The sequence below is a fragment of the Planococcus citri genome, chromosome 5 (assembly GCF_950023065.1).
Source record: "Planococcus citri chromosome 5, ihPlaCitr1.1, whole genome shotgun sequence".
In the NCBI taxonomy this organism is placed as follows: Eukaryota; Metazoa; Arthropoda; class Insecta; order Hemiptera; family Pseudococcidae; genus Planococcus; species Planococcus citri.
This window is the reverse complement of record NC_088681.1, coordinates 13,052,477-13,076,626: the sequence shown is the minus strand read 5'-3', so window position 1 is coordinate 13,076,626 and position 24,150 is coordinate 13,052,477. Positions and strand designations below refer to the sequence as shown.

General features: G+C 34.0%; 2 protein-coding genes, 1 long non-coding RNA gene and 1 other non-coding gene across 4 annotated transcripts; 3 read left to right on the top strand and 1 right to left on the bottom strand.

Annotated features, from left to right (window-relative positions):
* Positions 1–585: 585 nt before the first annotated feature.
* On the top strand, positions 586–2,205 carry LOC135846754 (uncharacterized; the record flags this gene model as incomplete). Its single annotated transcript, XM_065366023.1, has 1 exon — positions 586–2,205. A coding segment is annotated over one exon (597 nt), but the record flags the coding sequence as incomplete, so codon positions are not given.
* Positions 2,206–5,477: 3,272 nt separating this feature from the next.
* On the top strand, positions 5,478–8,925 carry LOC135847887 (uncharacterized). Its single transcript, XR_010559262.1, has 2 exons — positions 5,478–7,054; positions 8,401–8,925. It is a non-coding gene; the product is annotated as an uncharacterized LOC135847887 (long non-coding RNA).
* Positions 8,926–14,233: 5,308 nt separating this feature from the next.
* On the bottom strand, positions 14,234–14,308 carry TRNAA-GGC (transfer RNA alanine (anticodon GGC)). The gene has a single exon. It is a non-coding gene; the product is annotated as a tRNA-Ala (tRNA).
* A 7,182-nt stretch (positions 14,309–21,490) lies between these two features.
* LOC135848923 (protein atonal-like) lies at positions 21,491–23,870 on the top strand. Its single transcript, XM_065369020.1, has one exon. It carries the CDS (start codon positions 22,668–22,670, stop codon positions 23,280–23,282), a length of 615 nt encoding a protein of 204 aa, XP_065225092.1. The 5' UTR covers positions 21,491–22,667; the 3' UTR covers positions 23,283–23,870.
* Positions 23,871–24,150: the final 280 nt, after the last annotated feature.

Genomic DNA, 24,150 nt, shown 5'->3' with positions numbered 1-24,150 from the left:
TGAATTGTTGAATCTCTCAGCATGAGCAACTGAGCAATTCTAGTTTCCAAAAGATCGATGTTCAGTGTTGTTTTCCTCCCTCCTTTGAATATTCGCGATTTCATATGTACTTACATATGATTTGATATAAAATATTGATTCAAGCATATCTTTTAGTTTTTTTTTAATTTATTCAGTACGATTCGGGTATTTTTGAGTGGTCTGAAATCTGAATATTGAAACAAGAGTGTTGGAAAATCATCATGAAAATCACGTGGATAATTTCAGCCTTAGTTGTGATTTTGGTTTTATTTCTTTTGGTAAGTAGTTACTTTTTCCCCTCACTTTCTTCTTGATTTATCACCCAAGTGTCTCTTATTATTTTCAAAAAATTTTTTTTTAATTTTTAATTTATTCAAAAAAATGTTGGTGTTTGAAATTTTACATTACCTACTTGATTTAATTCTTTTCAAAATACCTGATCAATTAAATTGAATAATTTTTCGAATTATTTTTGTTCTGGTGTTGGAAGAAATGAATGAACAAAGTACGATAGTTTTGAATCGTAAAGGATGCAATGATTTTTGAACGTTATGTCGACCTACTTTTCAGGTAGATGAAGTTGAACTCAAAGGCGGTCGTGGTGGTGGAGGTGGCCGTGGTGGCGGACGCGGACGCGGTGTTGGCGGGTACAGATATTCCAGTGGTAATTCTGGAAGTGGAGGCGGAGGCGGAGGCGCAAAATTTTGGAAATCTGTCAGAAAGTTTTTTGGAATCAAAACTTCATCCTCTTCGCCTCCTCCAGCGTCCAATAAAAAAGATGAGAACAAAGACGACAAGAAAAAAGAAGAAGAAGAAAAGAAAAAACAAGAAGAGAAAAAGAAGCAAGAAGAAGAGAAAAAGAAACAAGAAGAGGAGAAAAAAAGACAAGAGGAAGAGAAAAAGAGACAAGAGGAGGAGAAAAAAAGACAAGAGGAAGAGAAAAAGAGACAAGAAGAGGCGAAAATGACTCCAGAGCAGAAGAAACAAAAGCAAGAGGAGGAAAAAAAGAAACAGGAGGAGAAAAAGAAGCAAGACGAGGAGAAAAAGAAACAGGAAGAAGAGAAAAAGAAAAAAGAAGAAGAGGAACAGAAAAAAGCGGAAGAAGAAGAAATGAAATTGCAACAAGCAGAGGCGGACGCGTTTTACGCCGCTTTTCCGTAGAATGTTTAAATCTTCCTCGAATGAATTATCATCGAGCTTTTATAGTCATGCTCTGTACACTACTTATGCTTAATAAAAATATGATCGACTTTTTTAAAGGGGGGTTCATGCACCATATCATGAAACATGAATGTTTCAGAAATTAAATGTCTGTGAATTTGGATGCTCTCAGTGGCTGTTATTAAAGGAAGATATTTCTGCCTGAATATTTTTCATCTGTAGTGTGAGATTGTGAAAATGTTCAACCGAATTTTGTTACAGAGCTGCATTCGGATGGATAAAAAAAATAGCATTTTAAAAGATAAATATCTGTTATATTCATTCGATGTAATTTATTGAGCAATACTTCAAATTTTTCGAACGATAGTGAAATAAATAGAAAACGCATGTACGAGCCTTTTTGAAACACATTCTCATAAGTCATACCTTGAATGTTTGGTTTAGATTATTGATTTCATACGCGAGCTAAAAATTTATGAAAAATTCAACTTTAGCGATTTTATTTTCCGAAAGTGCACGTATCTATGTTTTATGTTGTTTGTTTTCGATTGTACGTAATGTATTGCAGTGGTATTTTGTATTATCTACATATATCCTTCGTAATCTGTTTTCCCGACAATTCGGGTATTTTTCAGTGGCTCGAACGAGAATGAGAGTCTGTTTTAAAATTCACTATGAAAATTGTGTGGTAAATTTCAACACAATTTGTAATTTTGATTTTGCTAAGGATATTCCTAAGTAAGATAGGCGAAATGGTCAATGGTCATGTTCCCAGGTTTGGAAAATTACTCGTATGATGGATTATTGTTGGGTGTACCGTAATGGTACATATTAAATTGGAAGTGTGAAGAGCTGATGAGTCGTTGAGTTGTAATGTACACATATTTGATAACAATGGATAACAACCGAAAATAATAAAAAACATTTCTGGTAACTACTCTCCAAATTTGAAACAGTGAAATTTCACTGCTTAGCAGTCACGACATTTTGGCTTCTTAAAAGCAGTAGTTTTTTACTGCAAAACAGTGGAAAATCTACTGAATGAGTCAGTAAAAATCATTTTTACTGATCAATTCAGTAAATTTTTTACTGTTTTGCAGTAAAAAACTACTGCTTTTAAGAAGCCAAAATGTCATGACTGCTAAGCAGTGAAATTTCACTGTTTCAAATTTAGAGAGTAGAATGAGTGGCCGCGTACTTCTTATTACAGAGAGCCGCTACATAACTCCCCCTCCAGTGGAGGAGCCGCGATTTCGAAAAACAATGAGACAGAATGAGTCGATTTTGAATTGACTAGTCAATGACTGATATTGAAATTTGTTGATTCTGAAGAAAAAATGCTGATTCAGGATGATTGAGGTTGCATCTACAGAGAATGTCTGATCAGATTGCAAATTGTGAACTACTGGAGACTGACAGTTGAATAGTTGATATTTGCATTGAGATTATTGGTTGATTTGTCTGATGAGGTGAGTGAATTTTGACAAAGCATATAGAGCTCGACGCTTGGTGGCGTAGTGAGTTGAGCCACGGCTTTCTGAACAAGAGGTCGTGGGTTCAAATCCCGCTAGAGACGCAGGCGTTAACATGTAATGTATACATTGTAGTGCATTTAACATCTATTACACGTTAAGCTCTGAGCACCAGAACAGCAGAGGCAACAGAAATGCACGCAATCTGTTGCCGGTATCAAAAAGCTGTACTGGTTGAGCAACTATAGGTAGCGGTGATTATGGAACTCAGGGTTGTAAAAACCTGGCTAGTGATGTATGAGCTACTTTGTAGATAGTGTAGAAAGCAATGGGAAACTACTAGGTGAAAGCTCAAAACAACGTAGTCTCCCTAGAATAATCGCAGTGGCAATAGGCATTCGCCTCACCCTGTAAGGGTACCACAAAAAAAATGTGATTTCCAATGTCCTGTAAAGGACAAGGAACCAGGACAACAACAACAATATGGAGCTCACTACTCCATGTCGTTTTGGATTCTTGCATCCAGGCTGGTCATTTTGTGGGTTGTGGATTAAAGTCAAAATTATTCTGGCTGAAGTGGCGGTGATGATTTCTTTGTTGTTTTTGTTGTTGTTGTTGCTGCTGAGAATAAAGTTTACTTGAGCTGCGTCCAGATGGCCCAATATATTTGACAAATCTGATTTGTCAAATACATTGATCAAATCTGTATTTGATGATTTGAACGCCTGTCAGAGCATCCATACATTCAAATCTCAGAATGACAAGACTTCCAATCATCTGCTGTGATAACGTGATAAGAGAGTGATATTGTTGCAATTTTGAACAATTGTCGATTTTCTTAATTTCCCATTCAAATTGCTATTGTTTTTCATTTTCCCAATGAATAATAAACCATAACAATGCTAGGGATGTTTCTAATGTAATTTAAAAACTTGGAGGTTATGGGAATCAACTGAATCAAGAAATGCGTGAGGAAAGTTGTCTGACAAAAGTTGAATTATTTTAGTAGAATTCTCAATTATTTCTCATACAAAAAAAAAAAAAAAGAAGGTAAGCTATTCCGGAAAACGATTTTACTCATAAAATGATATAATTCTAATCTCAAACCACAAATCATCTGATTTTCTCATCAAATGTTATAAAAATTATCGAGTGATAATATTCTGCGCAGACACAATTCAATTCATTTGATGAAAATATTGGATGATTTTCAGAATGGACTTAAAAATCATCAAATGAAGTTAATTGGTTTTCAAATCATGTCAAATTTATTTGATGAGTAATCAGCAGTGTGTTCACACAATGCAATATATTTGACAAATCTCGTCTGGATGCAGCTTTACAGTTGATTTTGTCTTTGATACACATTACTGGCTTAGGAATGGTGTATTCCATCACTGTGTTGAGTAGGTGAAATTCCAACGTCAAGATCACCAATTTGTACTGTAATGGTAGGTACACATGATATTGGAAGTGTGAAGAGCTGATGAGTCATTGAGTCGTAACATACCTACATATACGTATATTTGATAACAATGAATAACAACTGAAAATAATAACAAACATTTCTGGTAACTAGAATGAGCGGCTGCATATTTCTTACAGAGAGCCGCTACATAGGGTACCTCCAACAAAATTTTCAAGCGGAATTTCCCCCTCCCCCTTGGACAGTATAGCCAAAAAAATGTGAGAAAAATTCGGTATCCATGAGTATTGAGTACTGAGTAGTGCGCAGAAAATTCTGGTACCACATGAAATGTGTAGGGGAAGCCTGGGCCTTTCAACACGATTTTTTTTTCAAAATTTTCCATCCAAGTGCGTGGTGGGGGTAAAATGATCAAAAGAAAACTTTAAACCGCCACAGCTCCGGATTGAAGGGTTGATCACAAAAACTATTTTTGTCAAAATGTGTCTTTTTACAAGTAATTTCTTCCTACCAATTCGGAGTTGACGAACAAGTGTTGCTCTCTGGGCTGGCGGTGAAATGCATGAAATACATGTTATCATGCTGAAAAGGGGACATTTTATACTCACACACGCTTACACACGCGCACACTCGACTTGTCTAGATGCTATTATGTACAAAATGACGTCAAAATGTTCCCCTTTCAGCAAGTAGATGGTGGCGCCGCCACGAGATGTCAGCGCCGAATCTATAAAATCAAAGTTTTGTCTGCAAACGTCTCATATTTGCAAAAAACCCTAAACGAGATTTTTTTGACAATTTAGGCAAAAACAGAACTTTGCAGGCAATTCTGGCCCAAAAACCATAACAAGGACTTCTTAGGAGAATTTTGGCAAAAGCAGGAGTTTTCGAAATTTTGGCTACTAACAAAGTTTTTCGGTCATTTCTGCAAAAAATATGAGGACTTTTTAGATAACGTCAAAAAAAAGGCATTTTTCAACAGTTTTAGCAAAACACAAGAATTTTTTTGGCAATTTTGACAAAAGTTGGGATTTTTTTGTAATGTTTTCAAAAAAGAAACTTGTGTAGAATTTTTGCAAAAATTAGACTTTTTCGAGAATTATTCTGGCGATAAGATTTTTTGAATATTTTTTGTGATCAACCCTTCAATCCGGAGCTGCGACGGTTCAAAATTTTCTTCGGTCAATTTTACCTCCACCACTTGGATGAAAAATTTTGAAAAAAATTGTGTTGAAAAGCCCAGGCTGCTTCCCCTACACATTCCGCGTGGTACCAGAATTTTCTCCCCACTACTCATGGATACCGAATTTTTCTCGCAAAAATCACGTTTTTTGGCTATAATGTCTAAGGGGGAGGAGGGTTGCGCGGGGGGGGGCTGTTTGGAGGGGAGTGGAAATTTCGCTCAGGAATTTTTTTCGGAGATACCCAACAATAATACATAGGGGGCTATTTCGCCTATCCTACCTGGGGATACCCTTTACCTAATATGCATTTTAATAAAATATTAGAAGCTCTATGGGTACCTACCTACCTACCTACTAATCATGTGAATAATACCGGTACGCTACTACTAACTATTGAGATACATATTTTCAATCTCAACAAAATATTGCGTTTTGTGCGAATTTCATAATTCGCGTGTAGTTTATAGCACCTTTTTCGCACATTTTTAATTATCAAAAAAACACCTTTTACGATACGAAACTTTATTGAAAATAATTCTAAAATTAATACATTAGCGTGAGACGCGTTTCGGTCTGCTCGGAGACCATTTTCAATCACGAATGAGAGGATTACGTAACATGTAGAAGATAAATAGGAAGAGATGCGTCGTACAAACAGAAGAGGGGAGATAAAAAGTATACACGAGTCAAAAATTGCGTCGTAAATTTATGATACAGGTAGGGGGTGATTCAGAATAGGTAGAAGTGAATCGATAGCACTGTTAGGTGTAACATCGTTGACCAAGTGGAACTGTGTGGCAATCTCGTGACGTTTTATTTCAATCAGCTCCAGGGTATTGAGGCGACGACCCTTTTCGGCAATATGTAGAATTTTTAATCCTGAGTCAGGTAAAAAATTGTGGCCAGAATTTATGAGATGATCAGCAAAATTACTTTTTCCCAGATGTTTATGTTTCCAAGCTGCTAAGTGTTCATTTAGCCTTATTTTGAAGCTTCTCCCTGTTTGGCCAATATAGGTAGCTGAGCAATTATTGCAGGATAGTCTGTAAACGCCACTTTTATCCATTTTGGGGATTTTATCCTTGGCATTACAAAATAACGATCCCAGGGAATTTGTTGAAGAGTAGGCAACCTGAATATCGTCGTCAGCATTATTTTCAATAAAGTTTCGTATCGTAAAAGGTGTTTTTTTGATAACGAATTTCATACATTCAAATTTTAACGATTTAGAGCAGCTAAAATACAGCTGTTTCGTAAGTTTTTTTTAGCATACCTACATGATATAAATTATGTACGAATGATAGACACGAAAAAAAAAAAATTGTACTGCATGACGCTGACGCAGGTCCTAAAACAGGAACGAATCGTACGACGCATTGACAAAATATGTAAAAAAAAACTGCCCGTGCATATGTACCGGTACGTCTGGTGTTTACCCAGGTTTTCCAAGATTTTTTTAAAAATATCATGATTCATTGTCAAGTACATATAAGGTGACATGAGTTATGAGTTTTTGCTACTATATAACAACTAGATTCTGTAGTGTTTTTCACAGTTGTCTTCTCGTCTCTATAGTTCGCTAGTTCACTGTAACTCCTGTTGCTATCAGTTTTTCCAAGTACTGCATAGGTAATATTTGACCCACGTTAAGGCTCATCAAATAATTGTTCAACTGTTATCATGTCCAGGTTCAGTAGCGTTTTAATAATATGTGTAATCGTTTGCTCTATGATGGTACGCATACATGCTGAGTTGAGCATGACTTCAGTAGAATACGACGAGAACCAAGGGTAAGTTACTCGTATCTTGCACTAATTTAAAATCACCACAGAGAGTTTTAAGCTGAATTTATTAAAAAATGAAATTCTAAATCACTAAGCAAACAATTTTTTATAAAAAGCACAAAAAACTTTTTTATTCTAAATCACTTCATTAGAATTATTCAATGCTAAAAAATCATTTTGAAATTACCTAAGACATCAAAAAGTTCTGAGCTGAATTTTAAAAAATGAACTCCCTAAATAATCACCAGGCAAACAAATATTTATTTTAAAAATCATCGAAAAATATGTACTTACTTACTACATTTTAAAAAAATTCCAAACTAAATTATCATCGAACAATTTAGGTATTCTAAATAACAACAAAAAATTCTTTAGAATTGAACACTATAGAAAAATTTAAAAAAAAATTTTAAAATTCTAAATCACTGGACAAAAATTTATTCAAAAATTTATCAAAAAAAAAAAAAAAATATTGAAAAGAACTACAGTTTTAAATTGAATTTCATTTGCCAATACGGAGATCCTTACCTACCTACGTACCTACATAAAATTTAAAAATTTCTCATCAAAGATGTTATCTTTTCCTCTGTTGAATTTCAAAAATTCAAAATTTATTTTCTGAAGGTTTTAAATTAACAAAACTGCTTTCCGCCCTCTCAAATTCATCAATACACGGCAATAATAAGCAAACTCAATGTGTTGAAAGAACGTCGAAAATTCCTTATCCAAGGTGTTATCTTTCCCATTGTTCAATTCTGAAAATTCAAAATTTATTTTCCCAAGGTTGGTAAATCAATAAAACTGATGTTTGCTTCGCTTTTGATATGGCCCTGTCCCCCCCCTTTTAAAATCTTTATGTCGACAATACATTGATACATACCTATCTCTCGAAAAAATATCGCAATGTATCGATGTAAAATTTTTTCAAATATCAACATCACTACCTACCTTACAAAATAGTCACTTTTGAAACTGAAGCGCCGATAAACGATTTATAGGTAGGTAGGTATTTTGAGAGTAATTTTTGTTTTTGTAAAGAAGTGGCTCAAAATTTTTGAAAATTTTAATGTTGTTGAATTTGAAGGTAAACTTTTATGTACCTACCTTTTCAAAATTAAAGTTTCATAATGAAACTGCTCATCTTTTAAATCGCTGGAGCTAGAGGCAGTTTTCTTTCCTCTGTTTCTTATTTTTACTGAGTGATACTATGTAAATGTAGCCTAGGTACCTAGGTATTGCTATACTCGCATCTCTTAGGTACATATGTAATTTACTCATTTTAGCTTGTAATTGGTACGACCTCGAATTTTGGCAGGGCAATTTAATGCATATACCTACTTGTTATGTTACAGACACTTCGTTTGTTTCAATTTTGGTAAGATAGATGCCCTTTGTGCAAACAAAATCGACGGCGCCGAGAAAGGCAAATGTGAATTCCAACCCGTGGACTTTACAGATAAAATAGTAAGAAAACAAGTGGTAGCTTGCAGAAATCAACTTGGCACAGTTCTGGGATGCCTTTATCAGTATGCTAGTTCCTGTAAGGTGGCGGATTATCAAGATGGTACATGTGTATAAAAAACTTTCGCGAATCACGTTGTGATAGTTTCTTTTCAGATAAAATAGGTAACTTATTTATAGCTGTTACTAATTTATTAATGAACGTGGAACTATATATCATATAAGTGACCTAAAATTTAGATTTATATAATTTATTCAATTTTTAGAGGTTTAAACCCCTCTTCACCTGTGTTTTCTGAATGTTACTCAAGTAACAGATTGAATAAATTAATGATATTACTACTACTACTATTTATCTTTTATGCAACCATATTAATTTTATTATTTAAATAATATACTTTATTCGCATATTCCAATCAATGTTTGTATTTTTTGCAAAAATGTGCCAGCTGCAGCTCAGTCAATAGTGTTTGATAGATGTTGGTAACACATTTTTTTAAAACCATTTGGTACGAAGTGACAAGTGGGGGGGCATTTGATGAAAGGATCGCGAATTTTGGTATATGATGAATTTCAGGGCCAAAATGAAGTTTTTAAGACCGGGACTTTTTTCCTGGGCCATAGTTTATAGAAGATTAGAAGCATCGATAGAAATATCTTACGAGCATTCCAATATCATTGATATTCAACTTATAATACATTTGTGGCGCAATATTCATCATTCTAAGTGAAATTCACCTATTTTTTTTATTCAGGTACGAGGAGGGGGGGGTGTTCCAAAATAACATTTTCGCCCCTAATACTTTTGAATTCTAATCGGATTATTGATCATTCATCTTCTACTTTGATTTTGGTGTTCCTTACCGTTAAATAATATACAATTTGTGTCTTTTTGAGGGTTTGATTAATTTTTGAAAATTTTGCCAATTGGCCACCTTTTTGGGTTCTATTCTTATTGAATACATATTTTGGCCACTTTAAATTTCAGTGCTTTTTATATTTTGACCACTTTGAGATGTTTTGGTCATTTTTGGAATTTTTTCGAAATTTTCGAGAGTGTTTGTTTTTGGGTTGTTTTTCAGTGACTTTTTCGTCACTTTATCAATTTTTGGTGTTTTTTGAATAATTTATCGTTTCTTGGAATAATTTTGGTATTTGGAAACTTATGGTCTCATCGATATTTTTTTGTCACCACGTATACATTTTTGATTTTTTTGAGCCTGGGGAGGGGGAAAGAGGGAGCTTTGGACACTTTTGGTTAATTTTTGAGATATTTTAGTCATTTAAAAATTTGTTTCAACACTTGAAATTCTTGCAACATTTATAGAAAAAAATTAGAACAAATTGGTAGAATTACATTCCTGTGTGTTGGTACTGTTGGTATGGTACTCGTACATTTCAAGACTTCTTAATCACTTTGTAAAAGTTTCAATTATACCTAGATACATTTATGTAGGTAGCTAGGTACTAAGTATAGGTACGTTGATTTTTGATTAAGGTGCACCGGGGGAAGTCCGAACGTTTTTTCACAATTTCAACTTTGATCAGCTGTTACTCTCGTACTAATGAACCAATATGGCTGAAATTTGGTATGTAGGTTCCCATAAGGGTTCTTAACCTATGGTAAAAATTTCAGCGCGATTGTCGCAGTAGCTTTCGCACAATCGAAGAAAATGTAACTTGTTCTGACTTACCCCACTTTGGGGTAAGTCAGAAAATCTACAAAATTAATTGGTATTATTAGGATTCGACCCTGATCGATGCGCAATATGTCGAATAACATGTTTTCGAGGTCGTAGAATCCAAATCTGGAGTTATTTTTTTCGTAGGAGTGGGGGGTGAGGCGTGGGGAGGGGGCAGTTCTAAATTTTTCGTACATTATTGTGTAATATGTCGATTGATATGTTTTCGAGGTCTTAGAATCCGAATCTGCAGTTATTTTTTTTTGTAGGAGTGGGGGGTGAGGCGTGGGGAGAGGGAAAATTTCGAATTTTTCCTACATTATCGTGTTATATATCGAATAATATATTTTCTAGGTCGTAGAATTCGAATCTGGAGTTATTTTTTTTGTAGGAGAGGGAAGTGAGGCGTGAGGAGAGGTAATATATCAAATTTTTCCTACACTATCGTGTAATACGTTGAATAATATGTTCTCGAGGTCGTAGAATTCGAATCTGGAGATATTTTTTTTGTAGGGGTGGGAGGTGAGTCGAGGGGAGAGAGAGTAAATTACAAATTTTGCCTATATTAATGTGTAATATGTCGATTGATATGTTTTTGAGGTCGTATAATTCGAATCTGGGGTTATTTTTTCGCAGGGGTATGAGGCGAGGCAAGAGGAGAGGAGAAATTTCAAATTTTGCCTATAATATTGTGTAACATGTTGGTTGATATATGTTCAAGGTCGCAAAATTCGAATCTTGAGCTAGTTTTTAGGGTCGAGTGCTATTCAAGTATCACCGTTTAGGGAGAGGGCCCCACCCGTGCGAACCTACGACTCACCTTCCACCTTCACCATAAAAAATGACTCCGGATTCAAATTCTACGACCTCGAAAATATATTATTCGACATATAACACGATAATGTAGGAGAAATTTGAAATTTTCCCTTTCCCCACGCCCACGCCTCACCCTCCACTCTTACAGAAAAAATTACTCCAAATTCGGATTCTACGACCTCGAAAACATATCAATCGACATATTACACAATAATGTACGAAAAATTTAGAATTGCCCCCTCCCCACGCCTCACCCCCCACTCCTACAAAAAAAATAACTCCAGATTTGGATTCTACGACCTCGAAAACATATTATTCTACGTATTACACATCGATGAAGTCGAATCCTAATTATCAATGTTCACTTTTCTGACTTACCCCATAGCACTAATTTAGGGGGTAAGTCAGAAAAAGCGATAGTAAATAATGAATAATTGAAAATTAACAAAAATTGAATACTTGGGGTTTTACATTATTGTTTTAGGAATACTTTCACTTATAATATCACTTTTACTGATCATTTCTTCTGAGGTAAAAAGCAGTTTGAAAAACACTGATTACAATTTGAAATCAAATTCAAAACAGCAACTAACTAGACAGCTAAGCAAAGCTTAGCTGCAAAGTGTGCGTAGCTAGCTGCCTTTTCTACAGCTATAACCGCTATTACTCGTACATATCTAAGTAGTGCATGCCTCTAATTTTTCAGAATTCTCATTATCTTCATATATATTACATACAATAATTCATATCATTTTCAAGTTCACATTATCTACAACTTATAGAACTTTTAATCAATTTTTGGAATTCTCAGTGTCTCTAAATGACAAATTTTCATATTTTGTTTAGAATTTCCATTGTCTTCAAATTTATAAAATTTCAAACCAATTTTCAGAATTTGCCTTTGATTCTAAAATTATTAAATCATATAAAATATGTTAAGAATTCGCATTGCCTCTAAATTGCACAAAAAAATATGGGTAATTTTTACAAAAAATTTTGACTACATATTTAGCATATAACTGGATCCCATTCAAAAATACATAATATAAGTAAGGTGCACCGGGGCAAGTCAGAATGATTTTTCGCAATTTCAACTTTGACCAGCTGTTACTCCCCTTCTAATGAATCAATATGGATCAAATTTATTATGTAGGTTCCCATAAGGGTTCTTAACCTATGGTAAAAATTTGAGCGCGATTGACACAGTAGTTTTCGCTCAGTGGAATAAAATATAAACTGTCCTGACTTACCCCAATTGGGGAAGTCAGAACAGGCTAAACTTTGCAGAGGCGTAGATCACAAACCGAGCGTCCTAGAAAAATTGCATAGAAACAAAATTGTAGAGAATTTAATTCTCTTTGAGATTACTCTCATCAGATTTTCACTAGGATGCACGGTTCGTCCGCTATATGCGAAAAACTAAGAAATAGAAAGTCTGTATTTTAGACCAAATTCAAAATAAGTTCAAAACAACAACAAAATACAATTGAACCAAAGACATCTAAAATGAAACTGAATCGCGAAAATTTTTATGCCGTGATGAAGTAGGGGTGGTACCCTCAAGTCACCTTTAGTGGCACTTCGCCAGATATAAACCTCTAGGCGCTAGAGCAAGTTTTCTAACTTACCCCGAATTCCAACTTCCCCCAGTGCACCTTATGATAAAATTTGTTTTGAAAATCAGTAATTTCTAACAGTTCGGTTACAATAATAATTTTTACTGTAATCTTATAGTAAAAATCATCATTTTAATAAATTTTGCTATAACATTAGTAAAAATGATTTTGTTTTAATAATTTTTACTAAAGTATGATAATAAAAATTACATAAACCAAATTGTGTAAAAATTATTCATTCTAAAGTAATTTTTATATCATAAAAAGTAAAAATTACTCATCTTAAGGTAATTTTTACTGTACTTATGGCGCTATAGGTGTAGTAAAAAGTATTTGAATAAATGGAATGAAAATTCATTTAGCAAAATGATATCATCATATTTCATAACTTTGTTTTTATAAATTAAAATAAGGGGGCTACAGGGTTCAAAATTCGTTTTTTTTTTGCACCAGCATCATGTACTCACTCAACAGCATTTACCTATCCAATAGGTATTTCCAACGAAAAATCCGTCACCTATACCTACCTACCTGATGAAGATTCGAACCTGGGACCCTACAATTCCTATTCCTACCTACATGCCCTAACCATTCGACTACGAGTTCACATGGTGGGTTAGGGCATTAAAAGAATATATTTGTTGGGTAAACGCCCCACCAAACCACTCCCACTTGGAACATACAGCTAACAGATGAGGGGTGTAACAGAGTACAATGAGACAGCTGATTTGAAAAGCGGAGATGGAATAGACTGGGGGTATAGCAGGGTACAATGAGCGGCAGGTGTTTTGCAAGTCCCCTTTCTCCTTTTTTAGGAATTTATGCATTAAAATAATGAACTAAAATTGCAATTACTCAGCAATTACCCATCCGAATTGAATGAAAAATAATCTATTCCCTCCGTCTTAATGATTCTCAAATGGTGTCCAATAGGTACAAAAAACAGTTGGATAGTTTAAGAGAACATTCATGTATAATGAAATTTCATTTCTCAAAGCGAAACCAATAGTGTGCTACGCACACTAAAAATGAACCAATGAAAAGCCTGTAAAATGAAACTGGGTCGCGAAATTTTTTATGCTGTGATGAAGTAGGGGTAGTACCTTCAAGTTACCCCTGGGTAGCGCTTCGGCAGATATAAGCCTCTAAGAGCTAGATCAGTTTTTCTGACTTACCCCGAATTCGGACTTCCCCCGGTGCACCTTACCTAGTTTTGGAATATTTTGATTATTTTCAAAATTTTTGATCATTACTGAAATCTTGTGAATATACTTGAAGATTTTTCGCCACTCGATGAAAATTTTGATAATTTTGTCGAACTTTTCGTCTTTTTTTTTAGTTACTTATTTTTTGTTGTTGAATATTTCAATAATTTTTGATCACTGGAAAGTTCTCAAATCAAATCAAATCAACTTTATTTTTTGCAATAGGCAGCATTGCTGCATTTACAAAGTCTGCTTATGTACTAACAGTGTAGGAAATGATAAAAATATAAAGAAATGAATAATAAAATTAAATAATATGAAATAATTCAAATAAGAAGAAGTCTCTTTTCTTTTACTGACCTATAATTGACCTGTTTTCTAATGCATCTAACGTACGAAAAATTCGTGCCCAGCCTGGGAATCGAACCCAGGCCCTCCGGATTGCCGGTCCAGCGTGCATTCCACTACACCACTGAGGCAACGAGATTAATCGCCGTTTTAGATGCATTATCAAACAAGGTACGTTTCCGAGACCAGTACAAAGACTAGGTACATCGGAGGTTTTAGTATGTGCCAAATACACAAATCCTAGAAGGGAAATTCAGCTGAAAACCAGCTGTATCAGCCATAGCGTATCAATTTTGAAAGCCAAAAGCCGAAAGCTACAGCTTTATTATTATTTATCAAAAGCTGAAAGCCAAAAGCTCAGCCTTATCAGTTATCTGTCTGCTTTCCAAGTCTTGGTTCGTCTCCGGTTCTGTTCCGCCTTCTTATTTGAATTATCTCACTGGCCTAAAAGTAATTTCCTTGCAGGTTGCCTACCTGTACTTAGTAATATGAAATAAGATGAAATGAATGCGCCATGTACTGCATTATACAGGTATAGGATTAGCACAATATTTAAATAGACGCCTGTAATGAAAATAAAAATAACTAAAATAATAAAAAATAAAAATAAAAAAAACGACATAATTGCAATAAATCAGAAAAAAATACATTATTAAAAAAGTGAGATGTTTTGTACATTTATAAAAATTATTAGAATTATTACCACATAACATCCAAAAATTATCGATTATACTAAAAATAAAAGAAACAATGACGCTGTATGGATGATCATGAATACTGAAAGGTGATAAATCAAAATTACAAGGAATCGCTGAAAGTTCAGTTCCTAATGCACTCAGTTATGTTACAGCGTCCATATACTCATCTATTGAATAAAACGCTTTTTTTAGCAGCCATTTTTTCAGAGTTTTAGAAAATAATTTTGTGCAATATTGATAATTTTGATTTCAGTTGGGATTTTGTTATAAATTTTTGCAGCCATGAAGTCTATACTAGCTTGGTAAAATTTAGTCCTGAATTGTGTGCTATGTAGTTGTTGGCTATTTCTAGTATAATGACTATGTTGAGGGGTATGTAATTTTACTATGCCCTTCTTCACAATTTCGGCTATCATAAATGTATATATGTATAAGCAGGGTAAGGTTAAAATTTCATTTGAAAGAAAGACATTCTTGCATGATTCTGTGACTTGCATTCGATACATGATTCTTATTGCTCGTTTTTGTATTACAAAAATTCTCTGCATAAGACTGATATTTCCACCTCAAAACACCAAGCCATATGACATATTAGACTGGAACATTCCATAATATGCCATTTTTAATGTTTGCACATTGGTGACACTTTTTAATTGCCAAAGGAGATAATTTATTGATGATAGTTTCCCAGCTAAATAGTCTGTGTGATCAGTCCAAGTTAGACTGGAGTTGATGTATACTCCTAAAAATTTTAGACATTCAACATTAGTAATAGGCAGTGCCAAATTTAAATTTTGTGTGCTGTGACCAAAATATATTAGGTTTGTTTTCTCAACATTTAATTTCATTTTATTTATTCTGAACCACGCTACCAATTCATCCACAACCTGCTGTACTGATACACCCATATTCATAGGAATCAGTGCTGTAGTGTCATCTGCAAATAGGATCAAGTTACTCCTTTCATTTTTTGGAAGGTCATTGACATAATAAACAAAGAACAGAGGCCCTAATATTGACCCCTGTGAAACTCCTTTCTCAACTGGGTATTGTTCAGAGAAATGGTATTCTCCATTTATATCTTCTGTCTTAACAATTTGAGTTCTATTTTTGAGAAAGGATGTGGTCCAGTCTAAAGCCACCCCTCTAATACCATAATTTTCTAGTTTACCTAGCAATATTTTATGATTAATCATATCAAATGCTTTTGAAAGATCGCAAAATAACCCTATAATGTCATTTTTGTTGTGAAGGTTTTCCAAGATATTGTGAATAAGTTGGTAGATGGCACCTGTTGTATTTTTGTTCTTGCAAAATCCATATTGGTAGCCGTGTAACAAATTATTATCACTGAAAAATTTTGATATACGTTTATAGAATAAGCTTTCTAGAACTTTGGAAAACACTGATGTTATAGAAATGGATCTGTAGTTATTCATGGCACTTCTATCACCCTTTTTGAACACAGGTGTCACAATATTGACCTTAAGGATATCAGGGAAGGCTCCTTCCTGAACAGACATGTTGAAGAGGCTGGCTAATGGTTCAGCGATGTGTGGCGCTGCTATTTTCAGTATATAGATATCAAGTCCATAGTAGTCTTTCGAATAGAAATTTTTGACTGAGTGAATTTACATTCATGACCTCAACTGAGTTTGTTGGTGCAGTGAAAAATGTAGAATTATTGGATGGGTTTCTGGAAATTTTAATGTTTTTTTGAGCTTTGGTTTATTTTTACTTTTTACTAGTAAATTATTAGAACGTTTTAGTCATTTTCGGTTTTTTTTTAGACTACTTTTTAAAAATGTACTTTAGTAATTGTGAAATTTTTCTTTTGGACAATATTTTGAAACATTGTGTAGGCTTTAGGCAGATTTGGCTGTTTTTTGCAATACTCTCGTGATTTTGGGTCGCTTGAAATGTTCGCCATTTTCAAACTTTTCGGCCACTTCGTGGGCATTTTGATATTTTTTTGAATTTTGATTTTCATTTAAGTATAGTTAATTTTTGAAATGTTTTGGTGATTTTTGGTCTTTTTTGAGCATTTTATTGGTTACTTTTTAAAAATATTCTAGTCATTTTTGAAACTTTCAGCCACCGAGATTTCACAATCATTTGAGGAACGTTTGAAAGAACCATTCGTGGACGAATAGATTCATTTCTGGCGATTCATTCGCCAACGAATTGATCAATCCTTTAATTTATGAATCACTTCGTTCGCGAAAAAGTCACTTATACGAATCAATTCGTTGGCGAATGATTCGCCAAAAATTATTCAATTTCGTAATATTCGTTCATGAATGATTCACCAAAAAATAAAAATAATTTAGTACCTAAACGAATCGATTTGTTCGCGACCGAGTCACTTATATGTACAAATCAATTCGTTCGCGAGTGATTCACCAAAAATTATTCAATTCGTTCGTGAATGATTCAACAAAAAATGAGTAAATGAATCGATTCGTTCGGGAACGAGTCACTCATACGAATAAATTCGTTCGTGAATGATTCACCGAAAACCATTCAATTCGTTCGCGAATGATTCAACAAAAAATGAGTGAATGAATCGATTCGTTCGCGAACGAGTCATCTGTACGAACAAAGTCGTTCGCGAATGATTCACCAAAAACCATTCAATTCGTTCGCGAATGATTAAACAAAAAATGAGTATGAATTGATTCGTTCGCGAACGAGTCACTTATACGAACAAAGTCGTTCGCGAATGATTCACCAAAAACCATTCAATTCGTTCGTGAATGATTCACTGAAAATTGAGTAAATGGATCGATTCGTTCGCGAGTGATTCATCAAGAATTATTCGATTCGTTCGCCAATGATTCACCAAATAATTAGTCAATGAATCGATTCGTTCACGAACGAGTTACTTATACGAATCAATTCGTTCGCAATGATTCGCCAAAAATTATTCAATTCGTAATATCCTTTCATGAATGATTCACCAAAAAATAACAATTGAGTACCTAAACGAATCGATTCGTTCGCGAACGATTCATCTAAAAATCAAAAAATGAGTAAATGAATCGATTCGTGTTCGAACGGGTCACGTATATGAATCAATTCGTTCGCGAATGATTCACCAAAAACCATTCAATTCGTTCGCGAACGATTCATCTAGAAATGAGTGAATGAATCGATTCGTGTGCGAACGAGTCACTTATACGAATAAATTCGTTCGCGAATGATTCACCGGAAACCATTCAATTCGTTTGCGAATGATTCACCAAAAACCATTCAATTTGTTCGTGAATGATTCATTAAACATTGAGTAAATGAATCGATTCGTTCGCGAATGATTCACCAAAATTTATTCAATTCGTTCGCGAATGAATCACCAAGATTTACTCAATTCGTTCGCGAATGATTCACCAAAAATGAGTAAATGAATCGATTTGTTCGCGAACGAGTCACCTATACGAACGAAGTCGTTCGCGAATGATTCACCAAAAACCATTCAATTCGTTCGTGAATGATTCACTAAAAATTGAGTAAATGAATCGATTCGTTCGCGAGTGATTCACCAAAAACCATTCAATTCGTTCGTAAATGATTCACTAAAAATTGAGTAAATGAATCGATTCGTTCGCGAGTGATTCACCAAAAACCATTCAATTCGTTCGCGAATGATTAAACAAAAAATGAGTATGAATCGGTTCGTTCGCGAACGAGTTACTTATACGAATCGATTCGGTCGTGAATGACGCACACAAAATTGAATATTTCGTTCGCGAATGATTCGACTAGAAATCAATTAATTTATTCAACCACCAATCGGTTGTTAATGATTCGATTCGATTTACTTCGCTCAAAAGCAGATCAATTTCTATACTTACAATAGTTTAATAAAAATCTGAATCAATCGTAAATTAATCGATCCGTTTGCGAATGATTCACCAAAAAATCAATCAGTTTATTTAATCACCAACTTTTGTGAATGATTCGATTCGAATTAGTTATTTTTCACAATAAAAACGTGGGGACACTTGCAATATAAAATACTTATACGTAGTAATTTCTAATATACTTTTTTTTCTCAGCGATGGTTGTTGTTGTTGTTTTTTCTCAATTTTGGCATAGTTTCCATACATATTAATTTGTACAAGTTTGACCAATTTTTTCAGAAATTTCATTAATTTTTAGTAGATAATTTTTATTGATTTTTATGCTCTTTTTCCTTTTTTTACCGACTTTGCCGTGAAACGGAAAAGTAAGGTATTGTATTTGTCATGATGGTTGAGGATTTGGGTGGGGGTGGGTTTTCTTGACGTTTCGGAGTGTGCTGGTCACGATAAGACGTATGGCGCAAAACGAGATAAGTTTACATATATATTTATTTATATATCTATATGGAACGTGCTTACTATCCGAGACCCAGTGCATCGTACTGACGATCCGAGGCCCGCGTCTTTGACACTTAGAAAAATTTTAAAGAGTGCCTGGTAAATTCGTTCGCGCATGCGCCTTGCTAGCGGCTATTAAGCCTGGTCTAGAGCCGTTGGTGCGATCTCCAAGGAGTGATTTATACAGGAATGACGCGAGTATGAAGTTTCTGTGTGGGGTGAAGTAAGGTAAGCTGTATATACTGTAGGTATGATACCTACTTTGTGAGTCCCAGACAAAAATTTGTCTATAGCATCCCTGAAGTGTGTACATCATGAAAATATAGTTTTTAATAGGAAAACGTTCCGAGACCCGCTAACGGGCCTCGGAACGTCGCGTCGGGTCTCGGATAGTCGATGTCACTTCCAGAAACGGGCCTGTATAAGCTGTAGCAAGCCTGTATAGATATATAGGTATATCAATTTATGTATAAATTTGTGTCACGCTGAACTCAAAAGCTCCGAACTTTAAGTCGAAACTGATGATGGCAAAATATTGCTTTGATACTGAACTAGAGAAATTTTTAATTTGGTCGAAATCGGTTCAGCCGTTTACGAGATATGAACGTTTAAGTGTGTTTCAACGTTACGGATAAGCAGAAATTTGTGTAAACCCTTATATCTCGCAAACGGCTCACCCCCAACAAACAGATGGGGTGGTTAGGGTGTGTAGGTTGCAGATTGGTACGCCGGAGGTTGGGTGTTCGAATCCCGCGCGAGTCAAGAAGAGAAAATTTTTTGTTGATTTTTTTGTTAATTTTTTTGTTAATTTTATCCGTCCAAAATTTTTTTGCCATAAAAAATCAAAATTTTTCAAAAATTTCTAGTGTAATTTTTGTTTTAACAAAAAACATTAAGTTTTTGGTAAATAGCCAGTAAATTTTGATAATTTTTTTTTTTTGTTAATTAATAGTAATTTTTAGTAAATAAAATGATTAGTTATTTTTGGTGAATTACTCGTAATTAAAGTTGGTCGAAAATTTTGGTAAATTGCTTGGGTAATTTTTGGTAAATTGGTAAAAACCTTTGACAGTAAATTACTGGGGTAATTAAAATTCGGTAAAAAATTGGTAAATTAGTGAGGAAATGTCTCGTAAATTACTGAGGTGAATGTTGGTAAATTGCTGGGGTAATTTTTGGTAAAATGGAAAATTGGTAAATTAGTGGGTAATGTCTGGTAAATTACTGAGGTAAATGTTAGTAAATTGCTGGGGTAATTTTTGGTAAATTCGTAAATTTTGGTAAAGTGGTAAATTTTGGTAAATTGATAAATTTGGGTAAATTGGTAAATTTTGGTAAAATGGTAAATTTTGGTAAATTGATAAATTTTGATAAATTCGTAAATTTTAGTAAATTGGTAAATTTTGGTAAATCGGTAAATTTTGGTAAATTGGTAAATATTGGTAAATTGGTGAATTTTGGTAAATTGGTAAATTTTGGTAAATTGGTAAATTTCAGTAAATAGCTAAATTTTAATTCTGGATAAAAATTAAGCCATTAAAAACCTCTACATTTTGGTAAATCGGTAAATTTAGGTAAATTGGTAAATTTTGGTAAGTTGGTAAATTTTGGTAAATAGGTAAATTTTGGTAAATTGGTAAATTGGTAAATTTCGGTAAATAGGTAAATTTTGGTAAATAGGTAAATTTCAGTAAATAGGTAAATTTCGGTAAATAGGTAAATTGGTAAATTTTGGTAAATTGGTAAATTATGGTAAATTGGTAAATTTTGGTAAATAGCTAAATTTTGGTAAATTGGTAAATTTCGGTAATAATTTTGTTTTTTGTCAACAATTTTCCTGATATATTATTCCACTTGTAATATGACGGTTACGTCTTCATAAGTACGCTAATTTTTATTTGAAAATCAATTTCATAAAAGTGTAATATGATGGCTACTTATGATTGACTATTTTATTTTGTCGATGTTTTCGACTTTTCGTATTCATTAAATCGGTAAATTTGGGTACTTCCGCGCATTTTGATAAATTGGTAAATTTTTAAGTAATGTCTGGTAAATTACTGAGATAAATGTTGGTAAATTACTGGGGTATATTTAGAGCAAAGTCGGTTGATCTTGCGAACTGCGCAAGATGTTTTTTTTTTTTTACCATGGGAACAAATTTTCAGTAGGTAAGTACAGTTATTTTAGAAATCGGAGCCAAGGCTCGATTCATCTTTACCATCGACCTCATTCGATTTTTATCCCAATTTATGGCCCTGAATTTTATAAGTCAAATCTTAATAGCACGGTTATTAGACCAGCTGTTTTATTTCGAGCTGCAAAAGCAAAAATTACCTACCCTTTTTCAACATCCTTTTAATACATATTGTATTTAATCGTATTTATCAAAATCTATAACACTTACGTGTACGCATATCGAGCAAGAAGATTAAGCACTGTTATGGTAAAAATGTCAAATTTCGAGTAATCCTTTAGTTCCAGGTTATATTTCATGGTGTAAACGAGCTACGCGTGTATTGTTACCATATTATCCTCGTAATAGTTACAGCCTATAAGTACTTTGTTTATATACGTGCTATCGCGTTTGATTGATAACTTGGCATGAAAAATTTCAAGTAAGTTGAAAGAAGAATACAAAAACAAGAAAACAAACAAACAAAACGCTCTTTGCTTTTTCCAAGTACCTACTCTCTCATATTATGTATTATTATCGTAGTAAAACAAGAGAGAGGGATTGGAAAAATACACACATATTAAGATGATGTGTGATGGTTGTACTCGTAGTAGTAGTAGTAGTAGTAGGCTTAGGTATATTAAAGTATTAATGAGCACATACATTATAATGTATTGTTACACACTCTCTCTGCACTCTCTCTCTGTGGCACACAAACCAGGCAGAGGCACCGTCGTCGTGGTCGTGGTCGTCGTTTCATTGATAACGGCTCGTTCTCATTGGGTGGGTTAAAAAAGAAACCCCCCTGAATGTGTGTTAGACAAAGAGAGCTTCATTGTTTTCTGACATAGAAATAATAACGTAACGATGAAAAAAAAAAAAAAAAGAGAAGAAGACGAGGTGGAAAAAAGAAAGAAAGAAGTTGAAGTGCGGAATTAAAGGCGGGTGAGAGGGTGAGAGGGTGCGGTGTGTATTGTTTCAGGGGGTAATAAGGATTCCGGGTGTTGTAAGTGGTGGTAGGTCGGTTATAAAGTGAACAGGTTATTTGGCCAGTCTGTCGTGCCGCCGAATCCCGAATCAGTTTTCTACTCAGACTCGACCTGAGCGAACGAACTGGTTGTTTAATCTGGTTTCTGTCTCTAGTGCGCTGTTTTCGTTACGTACGTAAAAAATACGATTGAACTATATTTTCTCTATCTCGAGTGCTTTTTATTTTCGAGTTTTTTTTTTGTTTTTTCGATTAAAATCTCAGCCTGAAGATGATGGCAGCTACGAAGGAAAATTTCCATAATGTTAATTTCTTCGATATATTCAAAGACACGTCTCGATCGATGTACGCGAATTACTCCTCGTTCGGTGGTCGCGGCGATACATACGTCGACGCTCAGTACGAATTTTCCGACGGATGCACCCCCAGTCCGGACAGTCTCCGGTCCGGTAGCCCGGAATACGAGTACACGAATTTAAATTCGCAAAAAACCAATCACCACCATTCGACGTCAAGCTTCGAATTCAACGTAGATGTGAAAAAAGAAGAGTACACCTCGTTGGCCATCACACCAGATTGCGAAGAAGAAGATAGTTTAATTAGCAGCGAAGAAGGGTTCTTCGACGATGATTTTGCTGATTTTATTGAAAAAGATGGTAAAAAAAGAAGTCGTAAAAATAATGGGAAAAAAGTCAGCGTCGAGGTGATGAAGAAAAGACGTCAAGATGCCAATGCCCGCGAACGCAGAAGAATGCAGAATTTAAATCAAGCTTTCGACAGACTTCGAAGAGTATTACCGTATCCGAATGATAAACAGTTTTCCAAATTTGAGACGCTGCAGATGGCTCAGAGTTATATTGTCGCTTTGCACGATCAATTGAAGTGAGTTTTGAGAAGAGGTTGGGAGAATTTTTTTTACTTACCATTTTTTTTTTGAATTTTTGTGTATTTTTTTGAATTTTTTTTCAATACGTCGTGTCGGTGGAATTTTTATCTGTTTGTTCCTCTTTTTTGATTTTTGCTCCTTTTTCTAAATTTAATTTTTTTGTCATATTTTTTTTTTGTATCGATCGAGATTTGATAAATTTTGCTCGTATTAGTGTTTAAATTAATGTATTTGTATTTTTATTTCGATTTTCATTTTACGTTTTCTCTGTTTCCTTATTTTTTGAACTACGTGTGGTGCGTTTTGAAATTTTTTTTCGTAAAATGTGTTTCTAAAATTCGGTCGACGTTTCCTAATTATTTGTAGGCTTATGTAATTTATTACCTACCTCGTAGTGTTCCTTTTCTTCATAACGATTCGACGTTTGATTTTGTGTAAAATATATTTATAAGATGATTTAAATTTGTATTTTTCAGTTTATTGAAATAGCTACAAATTCGAGTTTATTTTAAAATTATTTTTAAGTCATGGCTGTGATCGTTTTGAGTATTTTATTCGATAAATTGTGCTCAACTTTTTTTTATAACTATTGTTTTCATAATATATTTTTTTTAAATAATTTTTTTGATGTTTTTTTTTGGGTCAATGTGCATTGTACATATTTTGTTTTTAGTGATAAAAATTTTTGAAAATTGGGTGAAAAATGATATTTGAAAAGTATTTTATTTTTGTTTGAGTGATTTTTTTGGGGGTTTTGAATTTTTTGTCGACATTAATTTATCCATGATAATGGTTGATTTAGGTATTTTTTATGTCTCGCAGATGAATGAATTTATCTATTTAATTAAAAATTAGTATGAGGAACTTA

Bases quoted from the DNA above. Each gene is read 5' to 3' on its own strand.
- LOC135848923 (XM_065369020.1), top strand. From the start codon at position 22,668: ATGATGGCAGCTACGAAGGAAAATTTCCATAATGTTAATTTCTTCGAT.